The sequence below is a fragment of the Myxocyprinus asiaticus genome, chromosome 2, assembly GCF_019703515.2.
Source record: "Myxocyprinus asiaticus isolate MX2 ecotype Aquarium Trade chromosome 2, UBuf_Myxa_2, whole genome shotgun sequence".
NCBI classification, from domain to species: domain Eukaryota; kingdom Metazoa; phylum Chordata; class Actinopteri; order Cypriniformes; family Catostomidae; genus Myxocyprinus; species Myxocyprinus asiaticus.
The window spans coordinates 26,232,712-26,259,156 of record NC_059345.1 but is presented as its reverse complement, the minus strand read 5'-3'; the positions used below and the strand labels follow the sequence as shown (position 1 = coordinate 26,259,156).

Genomic DNA, 26,445 nt, shown 5'->3' with positions numbered 1-26,445 from the left:
AATAAGAAGAGAAACACCAAGAGAAACAGATAGAAAATGGAGGAGGAAATGAGAGAGAGACAGGAAATGAAAAGGTCAACTGAGACCACTGAAGAACCCACCTTCTAGCTTGCTACATACTAGAGGGAATCTTACCTTGCAGTTGGGGCTAGACTTCTTGAAGACTCTGTAATGACAGAAAGAGAGATTTTGAGACAATGTTTTTTTTTTTTTTTTAATCAACATGGCAATCTGAAGAAACAAAACAAAGTACATTTGAAACTAAACTCTGATGTTCCAAAATTATTGCGCCATTGAATTCTGTAAATAAAAGGAAAACAAAGTTTCATTCAACATCAACCCAAATTCATAATTTATCAGTATTCTGCAACCGTGTAGAATCTGTTTTTTCACCTATATTTAGTATGATTCTTACAAGGCTTAGTTTGACTTAGGAAATATGAAAACCAGTGACCACTTGAGGTTAACCAATGTAATTACTCAAGTATTATCTGGGGTTACATAGGAAAGCTCGCCATTTTCACAAGAAAGAGTCTGATTATCCCTGAGAGTGAAAAGAATAGAGACATGACAAAAGGAGGAACAGAAAGAAATGATGAAAAAATGTCCGACCAAAAAGGCTGCAAATAGAAAGCAGAAGAACAAAAGGAAGGGAAAAAAGAGCAAGGGGGAGAAGGACAAAGGAAGAACACAGAAACACTAAATGGGATAAACACAGCAGCATAGAGAGAGCAGAAGAGAAAAAGAGAATGAAAAAGAACATAAGATAGCACACAAAAACACAGTGGTAGCCTGAGATTGGGTAGATGCCAGAGACTCCAATTGTGAGAAAATATGAAATGGACGAAGATGGAAAAAAGGAGGAAAAAAAAGAGCAATCTTGAGGTAACGTGTTACTAATAACAGACGCATGCAATCAGATTACTTTGGAAGTAACAAGTAAAATTACTTAAAAAGTTGCTAAATATTACCAAAGTTCCATTTTCAAATACAGAAACACAAACTTTTGTCTATTTATCTGTTACTGAAAAAAATTTATCTCTACCCTTCACCAAAACATATAATCCGTTTACATGCACTTTAAAAGTTGATTTCAGTCAGACTAAAACAATAATTCATCTTTATAAAATGTAATGTAAACGCTTTAGTCCACATGAAATCGTACCTGTCTGAGTTTTGCTAATTTGAGGAGGGAAAAAAAAAACCCTAGATAAAACTGCATCATCTCGGCTTCGTCCAGCATGCATTCACATTAATCGGACCACAATTGGCCTATGCATTGTAGTGATATGGGTTTTTTAATGGCTGATGCCGATATTCAGAGAGCAGGGTGGCAGATAGGCCGATACAATGTCGATATATCACACAATTTAATATAGCATAAAATTGCCAAAAAATAAACTCTTATTTAGCACTATATTTACTCAAGAAAAAAAAATTACTTTGTAAATGTTTTTACTTTGAAGCGCTTTTACTTTGAAGTTGCGCTCACACGCTTGTGCGGATCCAGCGCGAGCAGCAATCTGTGTGACAGTTTAAATGGGCTGAATCACCTGCTTGGATTGTCACGAACTGACCATCATGATTTGTGAATTAGAAGAACTTTTGATCCTGATCCTGAAGTTTTGTTTCTGACTGACTGAATATGCGCTTCAGAGGAAGATATGAAGAGCACTCAACGGAAAGAAACGGCTGGATTTTCGTGTGGTTCGTGAATTACAAATGTTTAAATGACACATCCGCATATTTGCAGATGGTATTTGAAAGAAGTATGATATTTGCTTTTTTATCATTAGATAAGAAAGATAAAAGTTACAGGGAAATGCAGAAGCTGACAGAAAATGTGCTTTAGAGGAAGAAATAATGTATGAGCGCTTCACAGGAAGCTGGATTTCCTAAGGTTTTATTACATCTGTTTAAGATTTACGAGATATCCGCATATTATATGATAGTATATGTAAGGAATAATTGACGACCGTTAAATTGTTTAAAAATAATGCACACTCTAGGTGGTAATGCGGTTACGACACGCAGCAGAGGCTTGCGCTGCTTTACTGGTGCACTTACTGGAGTAATAAGGCAGTGCGTTTGTACGTATGTGAGTTAGTGTGTGAGGGATCGAAAGATAGAAACTAAGAAAATGAGATATCTCCCCTCTGGGATTACCTTTTTTTGTTGCAGCTCTCATCAGAAGTAACATTGCTTCAAAATCAGCAAGATGCGTGTCGCCATATTCCTGTTGTAAACCTTAATAACTTTTTTCATCCCCACTGAGGTGCAGGAGTGCGCTGACATGATGACTCTGTCCTTAAGTGTGTGCAGAATGCATATAATGTGTGTCCACGAGTGTGAGTGTGTGTGTGTGTGTGTGTGTGTGTATGTGAGAGACGGGGAGCGCGAGGGTGTTTACTGCAGATATTTCAGATAATATAGAAACTGCTGTATTGATCAAGTGTATCTAGCTTTGATACAGTTCAAGCCTTCATTGCTAATTCGAAAAAGTCCCGTTAGAACTAGCAACGGAGGATGCGCTGCTTTATGCCATTGGAGTAACAAGGTAGTGTGTGTGTGCAAGTGTGTGTGTGCGAGAGTATGTGTGTGTGCGAGTGCGAGCGTATGTGTGAGTGCGAGTGCGAGAATACGTGTGTGCGCGCGAGTGTATTTGTGCGTGTGACCATGTGCGAATGTGTGTGTGCGAGAGCGTGTAAGTGCGGGGGAGACGAGCGAGCATGAGGGCTCTTTTTAACCAAAATTTTAATAAATGTAGGATATTTTAGACATTGTTTTGATGTTCTTAACTGATTTACTTTAACCAATTACTTTTTATTAATTGGTTTATTTTGTTGTGTTAGCCTGTAGGGCTCTTGGAAATAACTGAAATAATTTGGCGAATAAATATGGAACCATTATTTGGTCAAGACCTGCAACTACTTTATAGCTGTGCGTTTCCTTGAAAAATAATTGCACACTTTAGAATGTCTGTGAACCAATCAGAATCAAGCATTTAACAGACCCTTGGTATAAGACAGTATATGATATTAGTTTAACTGATATTTGCCTTTTTATTATTAGGCAAGACAGTTAAAAGTTACAGGGAACTGTTGAGGAGAGAGAGGGAGAGTGAAACACGAGAGCACTTTAACTTTATGTGCTCAGGCGCGTCTATGGTCTGCAATATATTGGTCAACCACTAAACTTGCTGTAGCTCGATTACTACTGCACATGTAATCATATTAATAGAAACGCAGGCCTACTCAGTGCACGTGAGCTTTGACTGGCCAAACTCTAATGCTTCGCCATTTGAAGTATTCACATTATTTTGAATTACATGAAGACAAGGACAGTTGTAGTCGTTGCAAAATGTTGCTATTGTGTGAATGATAACTTATATTTATTTATTTAGCAGATGCTTTTATCCAAAACAACTTGCAATTAAGGAATGCAATGGGGGGGGGGGGAATGAAGCAATGTGATAATTTTACCTGGTTGCAAAAAGTAGTCCGTTAATTTACCTGATGAATTCACCTTTTGCTGACCCTTTATGCTTCGCAGAGCTAATGTGTGCTTCTAAATCAATTGCACCTTTATTAGCAACTGACACATAAGTGGCAGCTTTACATGTCATACATTCTGCTTCCCACGGATCTCGACCTGGACGAAAGCATGGGAATTTTTCGTTCAAATCTTCTGTAAATTTGCACTTTCATTTGGGCATTGTTTCTACTCAGCTGTCATTTGCTGCTACTGTAAAGCAACTGTTTGATGCCGAACACAACAGCGCTTTGCGTGTTCGCGGAGAAATTGACAGGCAGGAACTTAGCCAATAGTTGCTGCAAGCCTCTTATAATTGACCAATTGGTGTGCGAGAAGGCGGGACTTACAAAGAGGTGTTAAAGCAATGCAAATATGCACGCACTCAATGAAGTATTGGACCAGACGCACATCATAATGCAACTAAAGCCGAATCCCGGACATTTTCGCAAATGTAGAAATCACGGCCAGATGTTTTTTTAAGGACATGAAAAAGAGGACATGTCCAGGAAGAAGATGACGTATGGTCACCCTAAATGCAACAACATCACAATTCATCCTAAGGAGACAGAAATGAGAAGCGCTGTGATACAAATTTCCAAAATTGCTAGAGTACCAGTGGAGAGACACATTATAAATGAATCTCTGGATAATTTCACCCAAGCAGACTTGTACAGGGTTTCCCCTTAATTACGTAGACTGTGGCAGCCCGCCACATGACACAGTACTAGCACACTTTTATCAATAAAACCTTGTTAATATATGGTCTCTGTTAACATTATTTAATACATTATAGCATGAACTACAATGAATAATTTGACATTTATAAATTACCATTGACCACGATTTTAAAAAATGCTATAAAAATATTGTTATTTTTTAATTCATGATATCTAATATGTTAGCATTAAGGGCCTAATTGTAAAGCATTAAAATATTTATCAGCAGCATGGACTGGATTCACATGGAATGAAGTTTATGGAATGAAATAGATTTAAAAGTTTTTTTTCCCCACATGCCATTACGTCTCATCCACAGTCGAATGCTTTAGCCTTTCAAAGTATACTCTTTTGACCACAAGCCCATATGGACATGTTTGACGCATGCACACTATGACTGCTTTGAGATGCTCTTTAGTACAGTCATCAGTAGGCGCATGTGCAGAGAGCCTGCATAGACGTGGACAGCCGCAAGTCAAGAAAAACTGTAACAGGGAAAGGAAGAGTGAGCTGACAGTACATCCACATCAAGAGCGGTTCGTGCCGATTTCTGACTCCCTAGTATGGTTATGGTTAGGAGTAGGTGTAGGGGTGGGCTTAAGGGATAGGGACCAATCAGGTAGTGGCGAGAAAAAATATGGTAGGGAGTCAGATTTCGGCACCATCAGCAGCACCCGAAACATCAGCACAGGAAGATGGAAACAACATACCCTACATACCCAATGCCACATACAGTAAGCTCTCAAAACAATACATGATGCAGTTCTCTGAATGAGCTGCTCACATGTCTAGTAGAGGGTCCATTTAACAAGTTCAGCATGGATTGCTGGGTGTGTTTATGAATGTCTGTGTGTGTTTTTGTGATGTATGAGTGAGATTGTGGGTGTGTCTGTGAGGATGTCATGTGTATGGGTAGCATGAGAGGAAACAGTCTCACCCTGCGCTCAGAGCAGTGGCATTCCTTTGCTCCTTCTGTTTCGAATGACAGAGGAATAACAGCATGTGCTCTCTCTCTATTCTTTCCTTTCCCTCCTTTTTTCAGTATCACTCTCTCTATATCACCACCTCTCACTTTATTATGTCATCTATGCATCCCACTCCAAACTTAATTGGTCTCCATTCTTCACTCTATTTCACTTTATACACTCTGTCTACAGAAGATACCCAAAACCTCTCTCTCATTCTCATTTTCTCTCAAACACTCTCTCTTGATGTTGTCATGAACACGATTTGGAGATAAAAGAGTTGTTGTGAACTGACAGCACTTGCATCAATTCACACGCATGCACACATTCTCTAACAGACCCACTGCCACATCCTAAACTGAAAGTCAACAGTGGTATGTGGTCATGACCTCACACTGACATAAAACCACATATGCAAGTTTATCAGTAATCATACACAGAAAATTCAATCCAAATGAACATTTCTCAGGGTGCGTTTAAATTAGCTGCCTAGTTCAGTTTTCTACACTTCTCTGCACTTGCCATGCAGTCGACGATTTCTAGGGCAGTCCCAACATCAAAATCGTTTTGGTGCACTGAAACATTCGCTTACAGGAAATGTCGTCTCTGGGGTCAGATTTACGAAAAATTCTTAAAAATAAAATTATTCATAACTACTATTTTTTTCTTATTTTCATATTTAAGAAAATAAAAGAATAATATTTTGCATTCCTGAAAAGTTTTATAGAATGTTCTTAACTTTTTTTCTTAAACCGTCATCGATCATAGCTAGATACCTTATTATGAATCTCTTATAATTTCTTACGGAATTTTTCCATAAGACTTTCTTCAGTCCGGCCCCTGAAGTCGTTAGAAGACAAGCACAAGTGTTGATGTCTTATTGTGTCATTTAGAGAGATTTGGTTTGTAAATCCCTTACAAAAGAGTTCTGGAAAACATGCCAAAAATTTGCAACTCATTATTTTCAGATGCAAATGATCTTTGCACCAAACTCATCATTGTTGTCACAGTTTTGCACACGGAATTATTTCCCAGTAGTGACATATTCTCCTTTGTTGCCAAAGGATTTCTGTGAGTTCACCACTACTGGTGAAGAGCTGCAAACTTCTGGCAATAATTTGTGGCAAATTGACAGCACACTAACTTGCTCTTTATCACAAATAAACCATTTTTTCAAGGGTCATTCATTCCTAATGTGCATGAAAGGAAAACAATCTTGTTAGACATAGATTAAAAAAGACACCCCTTTTTATTTGACATTTATGTATGCTTTCTTAATAGCACTGTGTATTTTAACATCTAAAACACAGATGTAATATATACAGCGATGTCATTTAAAATTCCATCTAGGTATTATTGCACAACCTCGCAATCATGTCACAGGTAAATTTTGAGTTATTGGTGTCCCAATGTAGATGTGAAACAAAACCCTTGCTAGTGCCCGAATTCGAGTTCATGCTAAACTGAATAAAAACATAGGGAACTAGAGAGTGAGAGGAGACCAAGAGACAAATGAACAGAAGCATTTTGAGAAAGACTTCCAAACCTCATGCCATGGCCCCAGCACTGATAGTGTGTGTTTGTGTGTGTGTGTTAGACAGAGATAGATGGTGACTGTTGGCTCCATCCTCTTCAGTTATGAATGCCAGCTGCCTTCCACAATTCACACTCAAAGACCATCAAACAATGGATTTGTAGGTGCCACACACACAAAATCACACACAAAATCACACACACACTCACGCACAAAATCCCAAAGTACTGAAATGATTTGCATAGAAATGCTTGCAGCTGGGACTCCACATTAATCAAATTGACACAAATACACCCTCAAATGCTTGCCTGGGTACATTTCTATTCAACTCACTGACAGAGGTACAGAAGTGTAAATCTATTAGCTTGAATGCCACAAACACATCATTGAGCCAATGACCACATTCACACAGCAGGGGAACACGGTTGTCAGTCCTGTATTTGAGGGCTTAATACGGTTACATTCACACACAGTTTGGTTATTTATAATTTGGTTATTTTATAAATTTGAAAAAGCGGATACATACACAATCACGAGAACTTCACGGATCTTCTTTAGCGTGTCTGATATCAACACAGATGGCAAGCACGATCACCTGAAGCTCCTTTAATACAGGTAATCCACTAAAATAATGGATAATTCTGCTCGAAATGTTGCGTTTGTGCTTAGATTAAATTTCAACCGTATCTGGGAGAAACAGAGGGCTGCTTTTTTCACGCTTTCTTTGTCTTTACTTTGTTGTGCTTTAATATCATGCAGTAACACCCTGACATTGATGTATGTGATTGATGTTGTTAAGAAACAGAGACCCTCCCCTCCAAATCAGAACACAAGTGGTCACAGGAGACGCATTAATGTGACCAGGTGTAAACAGTGATGTGTCTCACCTGACCACATGTGATCGGATCACCCGAGACGCATCGTAATACCAGGTGGAAATGGGGCCTTTGACCACATTCATGTTTTCTTTGTGATCCTATCACAAAACGTTTTAGACCCCGTTTAGACCTGTATTTAGGACTGACCACATGTGATCGGATCACCCGAGACGCATCTTAATACCAGGTGGAAATGGGTAAATTGTTACAGCTGTTAGAATACGGGCTTGACTTCTGTTGTTTGTCCATACTGACAGTATTCAAGCCACTACTGTAAGCTGTTGTATAAACAGGACATTTCAAGACTCACACCTGAAAGTAAATACAGTTGTCAATACCAAACATTTTGACTGTGTGAACGTGGCCATATGACCTTGCCAAGTCAACTAAAGAGAGTCCTATTTATTTACCCTTTGCTAAGCCCTGCCTTAAAAGCATTTCTGACCAATCCTATCTTAACAACTGTTGCCATCCAACATTTCTCTGACAAGTGCTTGCTTTTTTCCAACGAAAGTCTATGGGAGAAATGTGTGTGAGTATTTTTAAGCAAAAATTTAATCGAAATATTCCCAACAAAAAAAAATTTGTTTCTGGGTCACGTGTAATAGTGACACAAGGTACGAGAGGATACAGTGTTTTTTCTAAAAAAACACATTTTAATTCTTAAATCTCGAGAAGAGTATCTATGGATTAAGGTGTGTAAGCCCTCATTCCCAAATAAACATGTAAAACTTTAGCAATGAAACCTACATTTGCTCAAAGGTAAATTAAAGCTAATATTTTAACATTAATACACTGATGTATTTATTTAGGTCTTAGTAAATGCGATAGTAAAAAAAAAAAAAAAAAAATCACAGCATCATAGCAAGTGTGTTATGAGCAGTTCAGTTTATTACACTAATGTCTTTATGTGTGTAATCGCTATTAAATTGTGCTTTTCTCTTTTCCAGTGACTGTGATAATCATTTTTATTCACAGTCTCGACAGTTTTCAAATTACTGTGTAATTTAACATTTTCATTTAGAAAAAACATCAGATAAATATGCTTTACAATGTACTTAAGAGCCTATTATTGGATCATTATTGCAGTGATTAATATGTTTCAGCTGGCAACAATTCTTTTAACCCTAACTGATGCAGTGTGTAACTTCTCATTTCTTAAACAACCATGTCAGAAGACGTATCCTGTGTTTCAGAAGGAGCAAAGTGGCCTGCATCAACCAAAGAAAACAACTAAGGAGATTGCTGAAATCACTGGAACTGGGTTAAGATCTGTCCAATAGGACAGTTGTGAACTGTCAGTTTCACGGAAGAAATGTGGTCAGATAAAAATCTTGAAGACCGTGATCGGAGATCACTAAAACCCTTGGTGAAGTCACATTGTAAAAAATGACAGTAGAACTCATGGCTTTGTTTAATAGTGAAAGTAAGAGCATTTCCACACGCACAATGCGACGAGAACATACAGGATTGGGACTAAACAGCTGTGTGGCCACAAGAAAGCCACTTGTTAGTGAGGCTAATCGGAAAAAACAACTTCAGTTTGCTAGGGAGCATAAAGATTGGACTGTGGAGCAATGGAAAAGGGTCATGTGGTCTGATGAGTCCAGATTTATCCTATTCCAAAGCGATGGGCACGTTAGGTTAACAAAGTAAGCACATGAAGCGATGAACCCATCATGCATAGTGCCCACTGTACAAGCCTCTGGAGGCAGTGTTATGATCTGGGGTTGCTTCAATTGGTCAGGTCTAGGCTCAGCAACGTTATGCAGCAATAAAATGAAGTCAGCTGACTACCTGAATGTACTGAATGACCAGGGTATCCCATCAATGGATTTTTCCTTCCCTGACTGCATGGGCATATTCTAGGATGACAATGCCAAGATTCATTGGGCTCAAATTGTGAGTGGTTCAGGGAGCATGAGGAATCATTTTCACACATTAATTATCCACCACAGAGTCCTGACCTTAACAACATTGAAAGTCTTTGGGATGTGCTGGAGAAGACTTTTCGGAGTGGTTTAACTCTCCCGTCATCAATACAAGATCTCGGCAAAAATATTATGCAACTCTGTATGGAAATAAATGTTGAGTTACATAAGGTTGTCGAAACAATGCCACGACGAATGCACACCATAATCAAAGCTAAGGGCAGTCCAATGAAATATTAGAGTATGCAACTTTTTTTTCGGCCAGGCAGTGTATGATCAACTCTGTTAAGAGAACATTTTGCCCAAAACGGCACTGTTCACGGCAATCTCCCATTCATTCCTATGGGAAGTTCTGCAAAGCTTGTCAGAGTGAGCAATGGTAACCAAGGGGGGTAGAGCTTAGTGAAGGGTCAGTAATTTTATAATAGAAGAAAACAATATCACAACCGTATGCATGATACTATTCTATTTTTTGTTAAAACTGATAGTTCCAACTCATTCACTTTAGGTAGGAATTATGTTCATAAAATTAGAACATGTAGCCTATTCGAAGATATTACTTTTAAAATCAAGTCTTTTTATTTATTTTGGATTCTTGTTTTTTTTTTTTTTTTTTAAACAGGCCTATTTCCTTCATAAATTAAAATTCAATAATCCCAATACAATCTTTAATTCCCCTTTTCCTTCTCTGTCTCCACTCATTATTTGCTTCCCCTCCCCTTTTAATTCCCATTTCTTTCCTTTTCAGTCCTCATCCCCTTCATTCATTTTCCGCTTTCCCTCTCTTTTTTTGTTAATTAACAATAAAACATAATTAATTTCATTTCTTTCTTATATCAACCTCATTGAGTCCTTATCTAATTCCTCTCTTTCTCGCCATCCCATCATTCTTTCTTAGCTGATGACAGTTTAAAGTACCATTACAGTCAGTAGCTTGGCCAGTGCTCTCTAATGAAGAGCTCTTATTAATACTGCATTGCCTATGAACAGGTCTGGGGTAGTTGCCAAAGCCACAAACATATACAATCACACACAAACACACACACACACATCACGCACGCACACTTTCACACTTCTGCATATATGCCTGTCTTTTGCCTTGCATATGTTTGCATCTGTTAAAAACCCCATACCATAGATGCTCAGTAACACTCACTAAACAAAGATGCACCACATCAGAATCATGCACACAATTTCCTTAATATGTTCTTCACCACTAAAAAAAAATGAAGCCACTAGCACACAGGGTTAATTAAAAGGTGTGTCTAAATGCTATAATCTGCCTTTTTATCTACTTATCCCAATTAAGCTGTACACTTACCTAAATATGCTGTATTCAGTTACCATGGCATGTTCTTCTGTTGCCATGACAACAGAATGAGGCATAAAATTCGAAACGCTGCACACGAAGTACCTAGGAAGCATTTGATGGAAACAAAGACAGCGACCACCAATTGGAGGGAAAGGACGTCATACAGTGTGGATGTGGAAATGAAAAAGCAGCTAAATGTATGTCTAAATAAAGCATGAGAAGAGCTCAAGTGGTTTGGTCGACCTTTGCTGTTGTCCATGCATACAATGAAATAAAGGGTATTTTCATTTCCACCTCTGTGTATGTGTGAGAGAGAGAGTGTATGAAAAAGAGTGGAAAATCAGAGAGAGTGAACAGAGACCGAGCGAACACTGGCCTAACCCTTAAAAAAAACAAAAAAAAAATAGAATTTTATTTTCTCTTAGGTCCACTTATAACGTTAGTAAAGTATATTTGCACCAAATTTAGTAAAATATTATCATTTTCCACCCTTTCTCTAGCTCTCTATCTGAAACGCTTGGTTTAGGCCTCAGTGTCTCCTTTAAACTTCATTTTAAACACCCACAGTTAAGATTGGCTAACATCGTGCAACCCCTCAAATACATCTATACGTATTTGAAACTCAATCGGAAGAGAATGAACCAATGAACTATTTTCTGATGTTGGGATGCTTCAAGAGAGGCCAAAGCAGAGACGCTGGTCTTTACAGGCACGACATCTCACATCTTCCATCGTCTATTTACTCCGGACGAAACTGTTCTCCCAGACAGTGGCAGCAATGAGAGCAGAACAGATGCAAAATGCAGAAAAACGGTCAAACACGTCAATCTAGTGCATGTTTAAATAGACCAATAATTTATAATATCGCAGGTGGGTGCAAAAACGCATCTAGGACGCATTTATACTCAAGAGCGCTTATCTGTACCTGGCATATATCTGTAAACACATTACTCTGTCCTATGTCTTATTGTGTAATTCTATGCATATTTTGTAATATTATATTTTACTTTATTATTCAGTGTCTCACCGTCATAAGTGTATTCTGAAAGCTACTGTCTTCTGGAAATTCCTTGTGTGTTTAAGCATACTTGGCAATAAAGCTCTTTCTATATATATCTATTAAGACTTTACAGTGGTGACAACTGACTTTAGTAACTATGGAATTTTGGCCATAGTTATGACATTATGGTTACCATGGTAAAGTTCTATCAGAGAAATATTCAACTTTGCATTTCATGGTTGCAACTTGTGATATACCAACTGTCAGGCTGAACATGTACCTATAAGCAAGTATATGGTGCATTTATCATGTTGTAAACATGTTTAAACATTATTTGATGAAATACTAGATGATTCAGCATGCAGTATCCTAGTGACTGGTACCCATTTACAAACATTGCAAAGTAACATACAAATATATACAAAGCCATGTATCTCTGCTCTGCAGGAATGCAAATATTAGTGACCTTGTACACATGTAAGGATGAGGTAGGCTGAGAGGATTCCATTTGCGAATATTTATTAGAGGGATTGAACAAACAATTCAAACAGTATTCCTTAAATGTAGTCAGGTCAAAGGCTTGGGTCAAAACACAAATCAGTCCACAGGCAAACAAATCCAAAACAGTAATCCAGAGACATGAATCCAGCAAACGTAAGCAATGGTCATAACAGTAGTCAAAAACTACTTCGCAGAGTGATACTGTGAGCACATGGCTTATAAACATGGTGAATGACCAAACAGGAACTGATGTGGCAGGAACAGGAAGTTACAGAGTTCAATATTTAGGTGTGGGCACCCTCTGGTGGACGGGAGCCTGTTCAGACGTTACAGATCCCCCCCCCTTTAAAAACACCTCTAGATGTTCCTCTCCTGGGACGACCTCTTGGTCTGGGGGCCGGGCGATCCGGATGGGCTTGATGAAAGCCTCTGATGAGTGATGGGTCCAAGATGTCTTTGGCTGGTATCCACAATCTCTCCTCTGGGCCGTATCCCTCCCAGTCTGAGATATTGAAGCTGGCCACCCCTCCTGCGAGAATTGAGAATCTCCCGAACTAGGTAGGCAGGAGCTCCATCAATTTCAAGTGGTGGAGGAGGTCCCTCGTCAGTAGCCTCCGGACTCTGTGACTCGTGGACCGATTTCAGGAGGGACACATGAAAAGGAGAGATGCGGTAAGTGGCAGGCAATTCTAAACGATACCTGACAGGATTAACTTGACTTAAGATCTTGAAGGGACCTACATATCTAGAACTTAGCTTTTTGCAGGGGAGTTTCAGGCGTAGGTCCAGAGTTGAATGTCACACCATTTGACCTGGTTGATACTCAGGATGAGGGCATTGGTGTCGGTCAGCTTGGATCTTCTGAGATCGAATGGCTCATTGAAGATGGACATGAGCACTGTTCCAGACTAGCTCACTTCTTCTAATCCAATCGTCCATGGCAGACACTTCAGAAGGCTCCCCAGACCAAGGGAATAGGGGAGGATGATATCCCAGGACACATTGGAAGACCCGTAGAAGAGTGTGTGAGGGAGTTTTGGGCATATTCTGCCCATGGAAGGAAGATGCTCCACTTTGCCTGTTCCTTACTACAGTACGACCTTAGATATCTACAAATCTCCTGATTGAGACGCTCCACTTGTCCATTAGCCTGTGGATGGTATCCAGAGGTGAGACTGACATTGATGTTGAGTAGCTGGTAGAAGGCTCTCCATACTCTTGAAATGAACGGTGGTCCTCGATCAGTGACTATGTCATCAGGTAATCCATAGATACGAAACACTTGATTGAACAGCACTTGAGTTGTTTCCATGGCAGTGAGTAGACCCTTCAATGGTATAAGACGGCATGATTTTGAGAAGCGATCAATGACAGGGACTTACATAGTTCTTGACATCAGTGGATAGTGTTGGCCACCAGAAAGAGTTCCTGACTAAAATGTTCGTGTGGTTAATTCCAGGATGTCCAGAGGTGAGCGATGCGTGAACCCATTGAATATTTCTATTGCGTAGACCGGAAGGAACATACACTTTGCCAGCAGGACATTCGGGAGGGGAAGGTTCCTCTTGTTGAGCGCATTGAATCTCCTCCATGATATCCCACCGGATGGGTGCGATGATGGAAGTTAGAATCCTCTCCAGACTAATGTGTGTCTCAGATTCATTGATACGTGACAATGCATCGGCTTTACTATTCTTACTTCCTGGACGATGTGTGACCGTGAAATCGAACCGAGTGAAGAAGAGTGCCCATCTGGCCTGGCGAGGATTCAATCTCTTGGCTTCCTTGATATATTCCAGATTTTTGTGATCGGTGATGACTTGAAATGGATGAAGTGCGCCTTCTAATCAGTGTCTCCACTCTTCTAGAGCGGGCTTGATAGACAGTAACTTTGTTACCGATATCGTAATTGCACTCTGCTGATGTTAATTTCCGGGAGAAGAATGCACAGGGGTGTAGTTTGCCTGGGTTTCCATGACGTTGGGAAAGTACAGCACCAATTCCAGTATCAGAGGCGTCAACCTCTACGATGAAGGGAATTTGAGGGTCGGGATGCTTGAGAATAGGGGCAGAGGTAAAACTGGACTTGAGTCTATTGAGGGTGGTTGTTGCTGCTTCTGTCCATGCCAACTTCTTGGGTTTTCCTTTAAGAAGAGAGGTGATGGGTGCAGCAATGGTACTGTAGTTACGGATGAATCCGTAGTAGAAATTAGCAAAGCCTAGAAATCATTGCAATTCCTTTACCGTGGTGGGTGTGGGCCAGTCAATGATGGCTTTTACTTTGGTGAGATCCATCTCCACTCTGGAGTGGCTAATATTATATCCCAAGAATGTGGTGGAAAGGACATGAAATTCACACTTTTCGGCATTGACGAAAAGATTGTTCTGGAGTAGACGTGACAAGACATTTCTTACTTGGTAGATATGTTCCTCCATTGACCATGAATAGATCAAGATGTCGTCTATGCAGACTATCACATACTGATTCAAGAGGTCCTTGAAGACTTCATTGATGAAAGACTGGAAGACGGAAGGTGAGTTGGATAGTCCGTACGGCATTACCAAGTATTCGTAGTGCCCCCTGGTGGTGAGAAAGGCTGTCTTCCATTCTTCACCCTGTCAAATTCTGATGTGGTTGTAAGCAGATCTGAGGTCCAGTTTAGTGAAGTATCTGGCCTCTCGTAATTGTTCCCGGGAAGAAGGAATAAGTGGGAGTGGATGGCGGTTCTTGACTGTAATTGCGTTGAATGCACGATAGTCAATACAAGGTCTTAAGCCGCCATCTTTCTCGTCAACAAAGAATCCGGAAGCAGCTGGAGAAGTAGAGGGTCTAATAAATCCATAAGATAGGTCCTCGTCAATGTACTCCTCCATGGCCTTGGTCTCTGGGATGGACAATGGTAAACACGACTCTTGGGTGGAGAAGTGTTAGGAAGAAGGTCGATGGCACTGTTACAGGATCAATGAGGTGGTAACTGGGTGGCCCTCTCTTTACTAAAAAACTCAGCCAAGTCAGCATACTCATTGGGGACATTGTCCGGCAATGAAGGGAGGTTCTCGGTGAGATGAGTTGTGCAGACTGTAAACTTGGGTGGCAGTTCCAGACAGTGGAGATGACAGTGAGGAGACCAACGGATTAAGTCCTTGTTCTTCCATGAAAACTGGGGTTCGTGAGCGGATAACCAGGGATATCCGTGAATCACTGGGTTTCATGGTGAGGAAATGTACAGAGTGATTTCTTCAATGTGAAGCAGACCGACTTGGAGTTTTATAGGAAGGAGTTTGAGTGATATGAGCTTTACCGATGGGACCATCATTGATAGCAGTTACAGTAATAGGTGGTTCGCACTTGGGGATGTTTAATTGCTTCACTAAGTCCTGATGTATCACATTAGCAGCAGCTCCAGAGTCTATTAACGCTGAGAAATGATATTCTTGGTTAGCTATGGACAAAATAATGGGTAGTGACAAGCCTTGTCTGATTGTTAGAGGGTTAAAGATGCGACTCACTCGATAACGTTGTGAAAAGGTGGTAGCAGGTTTGACGGGACAGTTGGAACAGCGATGACCTGGTTCACCACAGCAGAAGTAGAAGTTATGGAGTAATCGTCTTCTACGTTCATCTTGAGACACATGAGTTTGTCCTATTTGCATAGTCTCCGTAGGTTGCTGCTAACTAGGTACTTGAACTGAGGTTGTAGGTACATGACATGGAGGTATTGAAACATGGTTGCAATCGTAAGAGATTGTCTAGTCTGACAGCGAGGGTAATGTACTGAGAGAAGTCGAGGGAGTTATCTCTGCATACCAATTCTGCCTGGAGTTTGGCTGACAGACTAGAACGAAAGATGTGTTTCAACGCAATGTCATTAAATCCGCTCTGTGCTGCAAGTGCGCAAAACTGTATGGCATGGTCAGAAAAAGATTTATTGCCTTGATGTAACTGAGTGAGCTAAGTTGCTGCATCCATGCCTCCCGCAGGGTATTGAAAAACATCACGAATAAACATAGTAAAATGACTGTAAGATTGTTGAATACGTGCATCATTATCCCAAACAGCCGTAGCCCACTCTAATGCCTTCCCAGTTAGTAAAGTCATGATAAATGAACATTTCAACTTATCCTGGTTAAACACATCAGGTTGGTTTGAGAAGTAAATTGAGCATTGTTGTAGTAAAACAGTTATCAGGAGAGCCGTCAAACTTATCAGGAGGAGCAAATCATACCGGATCATGGCGTGGTGCAGGAAGGGACAGAATATCTTGTGTTAGCTGGTCATTGGTGGCTTGTAGCGTTAGCAGCTGGTGTTGAAAACCTTTGAGCACCTCATTCTGATACCCAATGGTTGAAAGGAGTTGAGAGACATCCGCTGGATCCAAGCCAGGTGAAGTATTTTGTAAGGATGAGGTAGGCTGAAAGGATTCCATTTCCGGATATTTATTAGAGGGATTGAACAAACAATTCAAACAGTATTCCTTAAACGTAGTCAGGTCACAGGTTTGGGTCAAAACACAGATAAATCGGTCCACAGGCAAACAAATCCAAAACAGTAATCAAGAGACGTGAATCCAGCAAACATAAGCAATGGTCATAATAGTAGTCAAAAACAATGGCAGAGAATAAACGCTTGGTAAGGCAGATAACTGACAATACTTCACAAAGTGATACTGTGAGCACATGGCTTATATACATGGTGAATGACCAAACAAGAACTGATGTGGCAGGAACAGGAAGTGACAGAGTTCAATATTTAGGTGAGGGCTCCCTCTGGTGGATGGGAGCCTGTTCAGACGTTACAACACACAGACACTCTCTCTCTCTCTCTCATAAGCAGTGAATAGCTGTTGTGCCCTCATTCAAATGTACAAGCCATTTCAGTCACAACACGTGAAAGACTTTAACCATACTAGCTTGCTGAAAACATTTAAACATATAACAAGTCTTTTGTGAGAAGTTTTCTTATTATACAGTAGCTGTTCCCATGAACTGTAGTTTCTTCTGGCAAGATAATACACTTCTTTTAAATTAGAAAGTACTTATATTAAAAATCTCATGCAGCTCTTTTACTGTTTGTTATTTCATTCTTTGCTCAACACTATATTGAATTCAAACACAATAAAGATCTTTCTGTAACTTTCTCTGATCTTTTTATCGGTTTATACTGTTTAGTTACCATTTCTCTTTTCAAACCTCTGTAACTTGCCCTCAACCTATCAGAGGACGGGGCTAATGCTAACAGTATCACACTGACAACATCATTCTAAAAATGGACCCAAGTCCCAACAGATCTGACAATGGAGCCTGTTACACCATAAGGACGTGCAGACTCACCCACACTTACATGCACAGAGGAGACAAACTCACCCAGACACCTTCATTAATGCCAAGGACTGTGCGGGTGTGTGTGTATGAGAAAGAGATGGGAAAATCAATTACGGTCTCAATTTAATTTGGGAAGGGTAAAGAGGGGCTAAATAAAGGCACATTTATCAAGGCAGATAGAGGGAGAGAGACATCCCGAGAGGGAAGCTGATGGAGAGAGTACTGTAAATACCAGACATTATTTTAAAAAGGTTTAAAAAAAACATGAGTGGCCTTGTATGAGTTTGAAAGTGCATAATAATATGTTAGCAAGCTCAACTCTTCAATTATGGGTCTGAATTTTACGCCAAACTCAGTTGACTTTGGTTTTTACTGTTTAAAATACAGTATTTACAGTAAATTACGCTAGAACCGGCTTGACAATATAAATAATAATTTTATAATAAACTTGAACAAAAAGACAAACACAAAAACATGCCGGGCAGCTGCCCGTAACTCTCTCTCCCTGGAACTGCTGCCTCCGGTCACCTTTATCCCTCTCAAGGGCTTGATTAGCCTGATTAGGGGCCGGGTGTGCAGCATCATGACCCAGCCCCGCCCTCCTCCCTGCCACAGCCACTCTTGGTGAACTTTAAGTCATCATGGCCTTTTGTTGTTACTAAATTGAGTAACAATACATTATTACAAAGTGAATACAACAATGATAAAATGACAACACAAAGTGAAAAGCAGACTTTTATAGTTCCAGAAGGTTAGTATATTAAGTTTATATAATTTAATCATATAAACGGTAGTGAACCGTAAAATATACGGTTATCAAAATGACAACCTGTAAAGCCTGAAACATGGTCACTGTAAATTTCTGGCAACCACAGCTGCCGGTATTTTAACAGAAATGTAACTGATTTCCTTTTTCTTTTTTAAAGCAGGCATACACAGGGCCTGGGTAGCTCAGTGGTTAAGATGCTGGCTACCACCCCTGGAGTTCACTAGTTTGAATCCCAGGGCTTCCTGAGTGACTCCAGCCGGGTCTCCTAAGTAACCAAATTGGCCTGGTTGCTAGGGAGGGTAGAGTAACACGGGGTAACCTCCTCATGATCGTTATAATGTGGTTCGCTCTTGGTGGGGCGCGTGGTGAGTTGTGCGTGGAGGCCATGGTGGATGGCGTGAAGCCTCCACACGCACTATATCTCTGCGGTAACACGCTCAACAAGCCATGTGATAAGATGTGTGGGTTGAGGGTCTCAGATGCGGAACTATATTAAGCAATATAGTATTACTGTGACAAGGAGGAGGGCGTGGCCGGGCGTGATGAAGCACGGCCGGCGCTTAATCAGCTGATCAGCGGGAGCTGACCAACGCCAGTTCGAGAGAAAGAGGCGCACGCAGCCGCGTTGCATGTGTGTCTGTGTCCTTATGTTTTATGTTGTTTTAAGTTAATTTAAATCATTAAAGTTTATGTTTACTATTCAGCCAGTTCCCGCCTCCTCCTTGCCCGTCCTTAGGTTGTTACAATTACATTAAGAAAACATCCCCAGTTTATTACAAAAGGTTGATGGTAAGAATTTAAGAATTCAGTATTTGGTTTGTTAAGGGATCGTACAGCCTGGTTTGGTGACTAATACCTTAATTGTAAGCAAGAAAATAATGAAGTGAATATAATGAAGTGGGCTGTAAACACTGCAGGGCTCGTTGCTGTTTACGAACAAGATTGCGGATGAGTTTACAGCATTTTGGCTTTCAGTACCAAGGCAAGATCACAGTGTGTGTGTATTCTCCACATTATTGGCTGTCAATTTTCTGCACAGCCAGAGGCTAAACTCAAGATCACCCACTGAATTCTGCCTCTTGTTTAAGCATATTACAGTGTGCGTCATTGTCAAGGATTGTGCTTTGTCCAATGAGCAGCTGCCAACTTCAGACACACTCACAGATTACAAACATATACAGTTAATTCATATTAGGTATGTTAGGTCATTTGATACAGACTAGCATTTTAATATGGGTCACGAGTCACGACCAAACAAGCTAATTCGGCAGGAATGCTGGAGTCTCAAAAACAACATTGTTCGCTACTCTGATCTTTGGTGGCCCAGCCACAGAGTAAAACTGCATAAAACTATGTGCTCAGCACATTTGTGAGGTATAACTTCTGAAAATACACATACTGGGCAACAGTAATGAGACAAAAGTAGGAAAAGCTAATTGCCAAATTGCAAGCTTGTGTTCTCCGTTCCTGTTTGTAGTCTTTTTATTTGCCTTAATATTCCACTTTAATGTCTGTGCGAAGTCAGTTTTTTTTTTTATGTGGTTTCTGAACATTCTGTCTCTTGGGTGCTACTGCAAGTTAGGAAGCTCCATAAGGCATGAGAAATCACGGTTCCAAGGAAGATGACAGCACAGTACGCTGGTAACTGCTGACTGAGGAGGATGTACTTCAGCTTTCAGGATCAGAAACAGCTCATGCGTCACAGACTGCGTGTGCGGTAGTGCTTCCAGCATGACACTGAGCCAAAAAGCCAATGTCTGTATGGTTCCACTATGAGGAGAATATTGGAAAAAGATATGGAGAGAGAGAGAAAAGACACCAGAGTATTCACAGTTAGAATCAACTATTGATTGAATAACAATCTGGATTTGTGCAAGTACAAGGCCAGTAAAAGAGAATGAGCAAACAATCAATTATTGGTTAGAGGCTGGCACTACACTATAAATGCATCACTTAAGTGACTTAAGATAATAGATTGCCCCTCACTATTAGAGTACTGTTGAGCAGACTGCTCTCACACAATTTTACTCAAATATATTATTGGGTACAAACCATAGACTTCTATTGTTTTTATATAAAGCTAATTATAATCAGGAGACTTTACCTGCAAGCACTGAGCCAGGTGTGGGAGAGATACAGGCTAGCTGCTGTATCTCATTGCATAACCCAAAAACTTCATCTGAACCAGTGTCAAAAACGAAACCGCGTTTAAAACTTCAGCAAATTACACTTCAGCATTCAATTTGGTTTGTATCTGTATGTATAGTGTCTAATAATGCACTGAAAAGGTACACTTCAGTTTATCTTGTCAATAAAGCTTCATATGAATTTAATTTCTCTATTTGATTTCTCTATTTCAAAAAATTACTGGCCTGGGGTGCCAAGTTAGCTCAGCGAGGCTAGACACTAACTACCACCCCTGGAGTTGCAAGTTCGAATCCAGGGTGTGCCGAGTGACTCCAGCCAGGCTTCCTAAGCAACCAATTGGCCCGGTTGGTAAAGTCACCTGGGTTACCTTCCTCGAGGTCGCTTTATGGTGGTTCTCGCTCTAGGTGGGGCACGTGGTGAGTTGTGCATGGATGCCACGGTGAATAGCGTGAGCCTCCGCACGCGCTAAGTCTCTGCGATAACGTGCTCAACAAGCCACTTGATAAGATGCGTGGGCTGACTGTCTTGGAAGCAGTTGCAACTGAGATTCATCCTCTGCCACCCGGATTGAGGCGAGTCCCTGCGCCACCACGAGGAATTCGAGAGTATTGTTAACTGGAGATTCCAAATTTTCCACTGGAAAATGGCAGAAGATTTTTCCAAACTTTTTCTTGCAAGTTCTTTGAGACAACATATTGAGTAAATATATTTATGATTATATTTTAATGTTTGTTTTAATGTACGATGTAATATGATTAATCACCTTAAACCTAAGAGAAAACGTATTTTTAAAATAAAAATAAAAAGCCAACAACATTTATTTAGTTCTATAGATGGTTTTTCTAAAGGAGGACATCCCAAAATGTCCCCATAGGAAGGCTTTGTCGGATTTAGCTCACTTCTGGGGACAAATTTGTCCCTAAACTATAGCCAAGTATTTACACAAACACACATTTTGGCCCACAGAAAAAATGAACAAGGTTGACTGTACAGAACCCTGCAACTTTGAATCATGCAAACCACAGGTTTTCCATTAGTAGGAGTATCCCACTCATTTGTAAATACACAAATGAGACATGCAAAAAAATCACTTTTCCTTTATGCCTTTTCTCCATCTCTGTCGAATTATACCTCGGCTAGAAGACGACATAACTCGACTGTATTTGAGTCAACAATTGACAGAGTTGGAATAACTCTGAAACATCATCCTTATTAACCAGGAAAACTTTGGGGAAAGAATTGCCATTGGATAGTAAAGTTTTGTTTTTACTTGCCAGATTTGTGACGACATGTAAATGTAATGCAACTGAAAAATATATTAAGCAAACCGGGAAGTGGGCATCTTCATATACAGGTGCATCTCAATAAATTAGAATGTCGTGGAAAAGTTCATTTATTTCAGTAATTCAACTCAAATTGTGAAACGTATTAAATAAATTCAATGCACACAGACTGAAGTAGTTTAAGTCTTTGGTTCTTTTAATTGTGATGATTTTGGCTCACATTTAACAAAAACCCACCAATTCACTATCTCAAAAAACTAGAATACATCATAAGACCAATAAAAAAAAACATTTTTAGTGAATTGTTGGCCTTCTGGAAAGTATGTTCATTTACTGTATATGTACTCAATACTTGGTGGGGTTCAGGTCTGGTGAGTTTGCTGGCCAGTCAAGCTGGTTTAAAATGCTGGTCAGCAGAAGGAAGCATGAAGTGCTCCAAAATTTCTTGGTAAACGGGTGCAGTGACTTTGGTTTTCAAAAAACACAATGGACCAACACCAGCAGATGACATTGCATCCCAAATCATCACAGGCTGTGGAAACTTAAAACTGGACTTCAAGCAACATGGGCTATGAGCTTCTCCACCCTTCCTCCAGACTCTAGGACCTTGGTTTCCAAATGAAATACGAAACTTGCTCTCATCTGAAAAGAGGACTTTGGACCACTGGGCAACAGTCCAGTTCTTCTTCTCCTTAGCCCAGGTAAGACGCCTCTGACGTTGTCTGTGGTTCAGGAGTGGCTTAACAAGAGGAATACGACAACTGTAGCCAAATTCCTTGACACGTCTGTGTGTGGTGGCTCTTGATGCCTTGACCCCAGCCTCAGTCCATTCCTTGTGAAGTTCACCCAAATTCTTGAATCGATTTTGCTTGACAATACTCATAAGGCTGCGGTTCTCTCGGTTGGTTGTGCATTTTTTTCTTCCACACTTTTTCCTTCCACTCAACTTTCTGTTAACATGCTTGGATACAGCACTCTGTGAACAGCCAGCTTCTTTGGCAATGAATGTTTGTGGCTTACCCTCCTTGTGAAGGGTGTCAATGATTGTCTTCTGGACAACTGTCAGATCAGCAGTCTTCCCCATGATTGTGTAGCCTAGTGAACCAAACTGAGAGACCATTTTTAAGGTTCAGGAAACCTTTGCAGGTGTTTTGAGTTGATTAGCTGATTGGCATGTCACCATATTCGAATTTTTTGAGATAGTGAATTGGTGGGTTTTTGTTAAATGTGAGCCAAAATCATCACAATTAAAAGAACCAAAGACTTAAACTACTTCAGTCTGTGTGCATTGAATTTATTTAATACACGAGTTTCACAATTTGAGTTGAATTACTGAAATAAATGAACTTTTCCACGACATTCTAATTTATTGAGATGCACCTGTAGATGCCTATAGTATTCAAATATATGACTTCATGCGCTACAGTATGTGAGTGTTTATTTTATATAATATTTCACATTTTAAATCACATTTTAGCTTTTTAAAAATGTACACATTTCATATTCAATCAATTAGTATGTCATGAAATAGCATTTATAATAATGATACAAGCTGTTGTCACTGTCTGAAATTACATACACATTTTTAACAAAATATTCAAAACGTTGAACCTAATAATGAAAACAGAATTCCACATTTACTATATCAAAAGTAATATATATAAAAACAAACAAAAAAAAAAACATAAAAAAACATTTGGTTTATAGGGCAGGGCTTTGCACAGGCTTTTACCAAACAGGAGACAACAAATAATTAGAAAATAAAAGCATCACCCACATCTCCCAAACCACTGTCTCATAATTATTTTTAGCTGTTTTTTTCCCTTTATGTACATTGTTTGAGATACAAGTAATAAACTGAGGTTGGTTAACACGCTAAAGCTAGTGGCAACACATCAAACGCGTTTGAAACGTCACTTCCATCAGCTGTTAAATGGCGAATGCTTCCATGTAGTAAAAAAAATTTGTGTTCCATTTGGGATGACACTACACTTTGAAAATTCATACACTACATGGCTGAGTGCATAGTATATTGTAACTGCATAGTGTTTAATGCGTCATTTGGGACACAGCTCATGGCATACTGTATCATGGCTCAACGAAAGCAAAGAGGACATTGCGATCAACTACAACTCAGGACCCACTGCAGCCAATTAAGTTTAAGTTTCATTGAGTGTGCGTTCATCAGACACAGCATGCAGTGAAAGGATCTCAGTGCTAAAGTTCTTCTTTCACCACTACACAACTCAAACACTGGCAGGTGAAATCTGAATATTTACTAGCCAGTGGCTAATAACAGACATTTGTAGTCGCATAGCGTGAAATTTGGTTGCAAATGCGAGTGATTTACTCGCAATGTAGAGGGCTGCAATAACAACAACAACATGTCAAATAAACTCCTTTCCCTCTCTCTATCACTCTGAGGAAGAAAGGCTGCTGCGCTTTAGCAGAATAATCACATATATCCTCATTCCCCGTTTCCTCTCTCTAGCCCAAGGAAACCCAGCCCTCTCTTTGAATTCCACACTCCCTCTTCATGGGTATCGTTATCAGAAACCACTCCATCACACAGAGAAATCAACAGATTAGCAAAAATTCTCTTAAGGTCAGAGGAATCTGAAACACGAAGGAAGTGAATTGTAAAAACACAATCAGGAAACAAAATAAGCAAGCTGACAGAACAAGAGACAGCAAAAATGAAGTTTCAAAGACAGAGACAGGGCCAGAGCGAGAGAGGAAGGAGGAGAGGAGTGGAGTCAGAACCCTTGCCTAATCATATAGTGGTCACACTTCCTTCATTCTGCCTGTGCGTTTCCTGTATTTATTGTGTAGATGTGAGAAACCAGCAAGGGTTTGAGCTATAGGCCGCATGCAGATAGATAAGAAATCACACATGCAAAGAGATCATAGTCCTGCAAAAGCATCAGAATCAAAATTCACAAACATAAAATTGTAAACTAGTTGAAGCCACCAAATATGGACAAAAAGAAAGCAGACACACAAACACCTGAGACACTGCTATGTGTGAGAAAGAATTATTCACAATCATGTCAATGCTCGCTGGGAGAGCATGCAGGCAGATTCACTTGAAATCTCACCGTCACTATTGAAGAGGTATGTTATTAACTGTATTTACACAGCGTGTTATTATTTTATGTCAAATAAAAAAGATCTGAAATATATCCCACAATCTGCAACATGACGTTTTAATGAACTCAAATCTGTATCTTCAATACAGGAAACCTTATTATTAACAGTAATACATTAACAGTAAATTAAACAATTCACACATTCATACTAAGGATAGCCTGAATTTATTAAAAATACACTGAACTGGGGCCTGGGTAGCTCAGTGAGTATTGATGCTGACTACCACCCCTGGAGTCGTGAGTTCAAATCCAGGGCATGCTGAGTGACTCTAGCCAGGTCTCCTAAGCAACCAAATTGGCCCGGTTACTAGGGAGGGTAGAGTCACATGGGATATCCTCCTCGTGGTCGTGATTAGTGATTCTCGCTCTCAATGGGGCCCGTGGTATGTTGTGTGTGGATCACGGACAATAGCATGAGTCTCCACATGTGGAGTCTCCGCGGTGTCATGCACAACGAGCCACGTGATAAGATGCACGGACTGACTCAGAAGCGGAGGCAACTGAGACTTGTCCTCCGCCACCCAGATCGAGGTGAGTAACCGCACTGCCATGAGGACCTACTAAGTAGTGGGAATTGGGCATTCCAAATTGGGATAAAAAAAATAAATAAATACACTGAACTGCATTTCTTAAGTGTATTTATTTACATGATTTTTAAACATTTGGCTACATGCACACACTTGCGTTGGTGGCTGTTTCATGTTTTTACGTAACCTTCAACAGTAAGGACTTTTTCTCCGATGTTGACGTTTTCAAGTTTGCATCCGAACGGTTAGTCAGTCAAAAAAAAAAAAATTCTCTCATTGAGTATCCTGTTTCACTCAGAAACACGTTACATTATGGAAATAAAATGGGTTGTGAATGTGAACACTTTAAGAATGCGTTCTAACATTATTAATTAATGTCCTTTAAAGGGAGATTGTCAAATTGTTAAAGACTCCATTTCATTCTTTCGTGCACTACCAAAGAATTACGCTGACATTGAGTATTACAGGCCAGGAACCAGCCAGAAAACGTACATTTTTGATAACAGATTTCACACTGGAAAGTTATATTTGAAAACTGCTATGATTAGGTTGCTAGAAACCATCAGTGGAAAAAAACAAAAAGTAAATAGGAAGTGGGTAGTTAGTGCACTTTAATTTCAACAGCTGATACTGAATCAGCACTCATGCGAGCTGTTGTTCAGAGGGTTTCAGCTTCTACAACATCTGGCCTATTCATGATTTATTATTGTTTATGAATCTTAGAAGGGAACAAAAATTACATGTGTTATGAGGACACAGCTGAGTCTTGCACATAATAAGCCCCTTTCAGTATCATCCAAAAGTCTCTCTCTGAGAAACACACTCGTACCACACGTCAGGGCAACAGAACTGCTCCAGTGCAGTCTTGTCATAACT

General features: G+C 40.0%; 1 protein-coding gene across 5 annotated transcripts in view; it reads right to left on the bottom strand.

The window, feature by feature from the left end:
- Positions 1 to 26,445, bottom strand: part of LOC127413679 (arrestin red cell) — a 61,522-nt gene that overhangs the window by 17,720 nt on the left and 17,357 nt on the right. For all 5 annotated transcript variants that reach the window (XR_007892677.1, XM_051651002.1, XM_051651001.1 and 2 more), the window contains one exon: positions 136 to 166. Coding sequence is in view for 4 of the 5 variants with exons in the window: in XM_051651002.1 (XP_051506962.1) it covers positions 136 to 166 (31 nt within the window). In the remaining variant the exon portion in view is untranslated. The remainder of the gene's footprint in view (positions 1 to 135; positions 167 to 26,445) is intronic.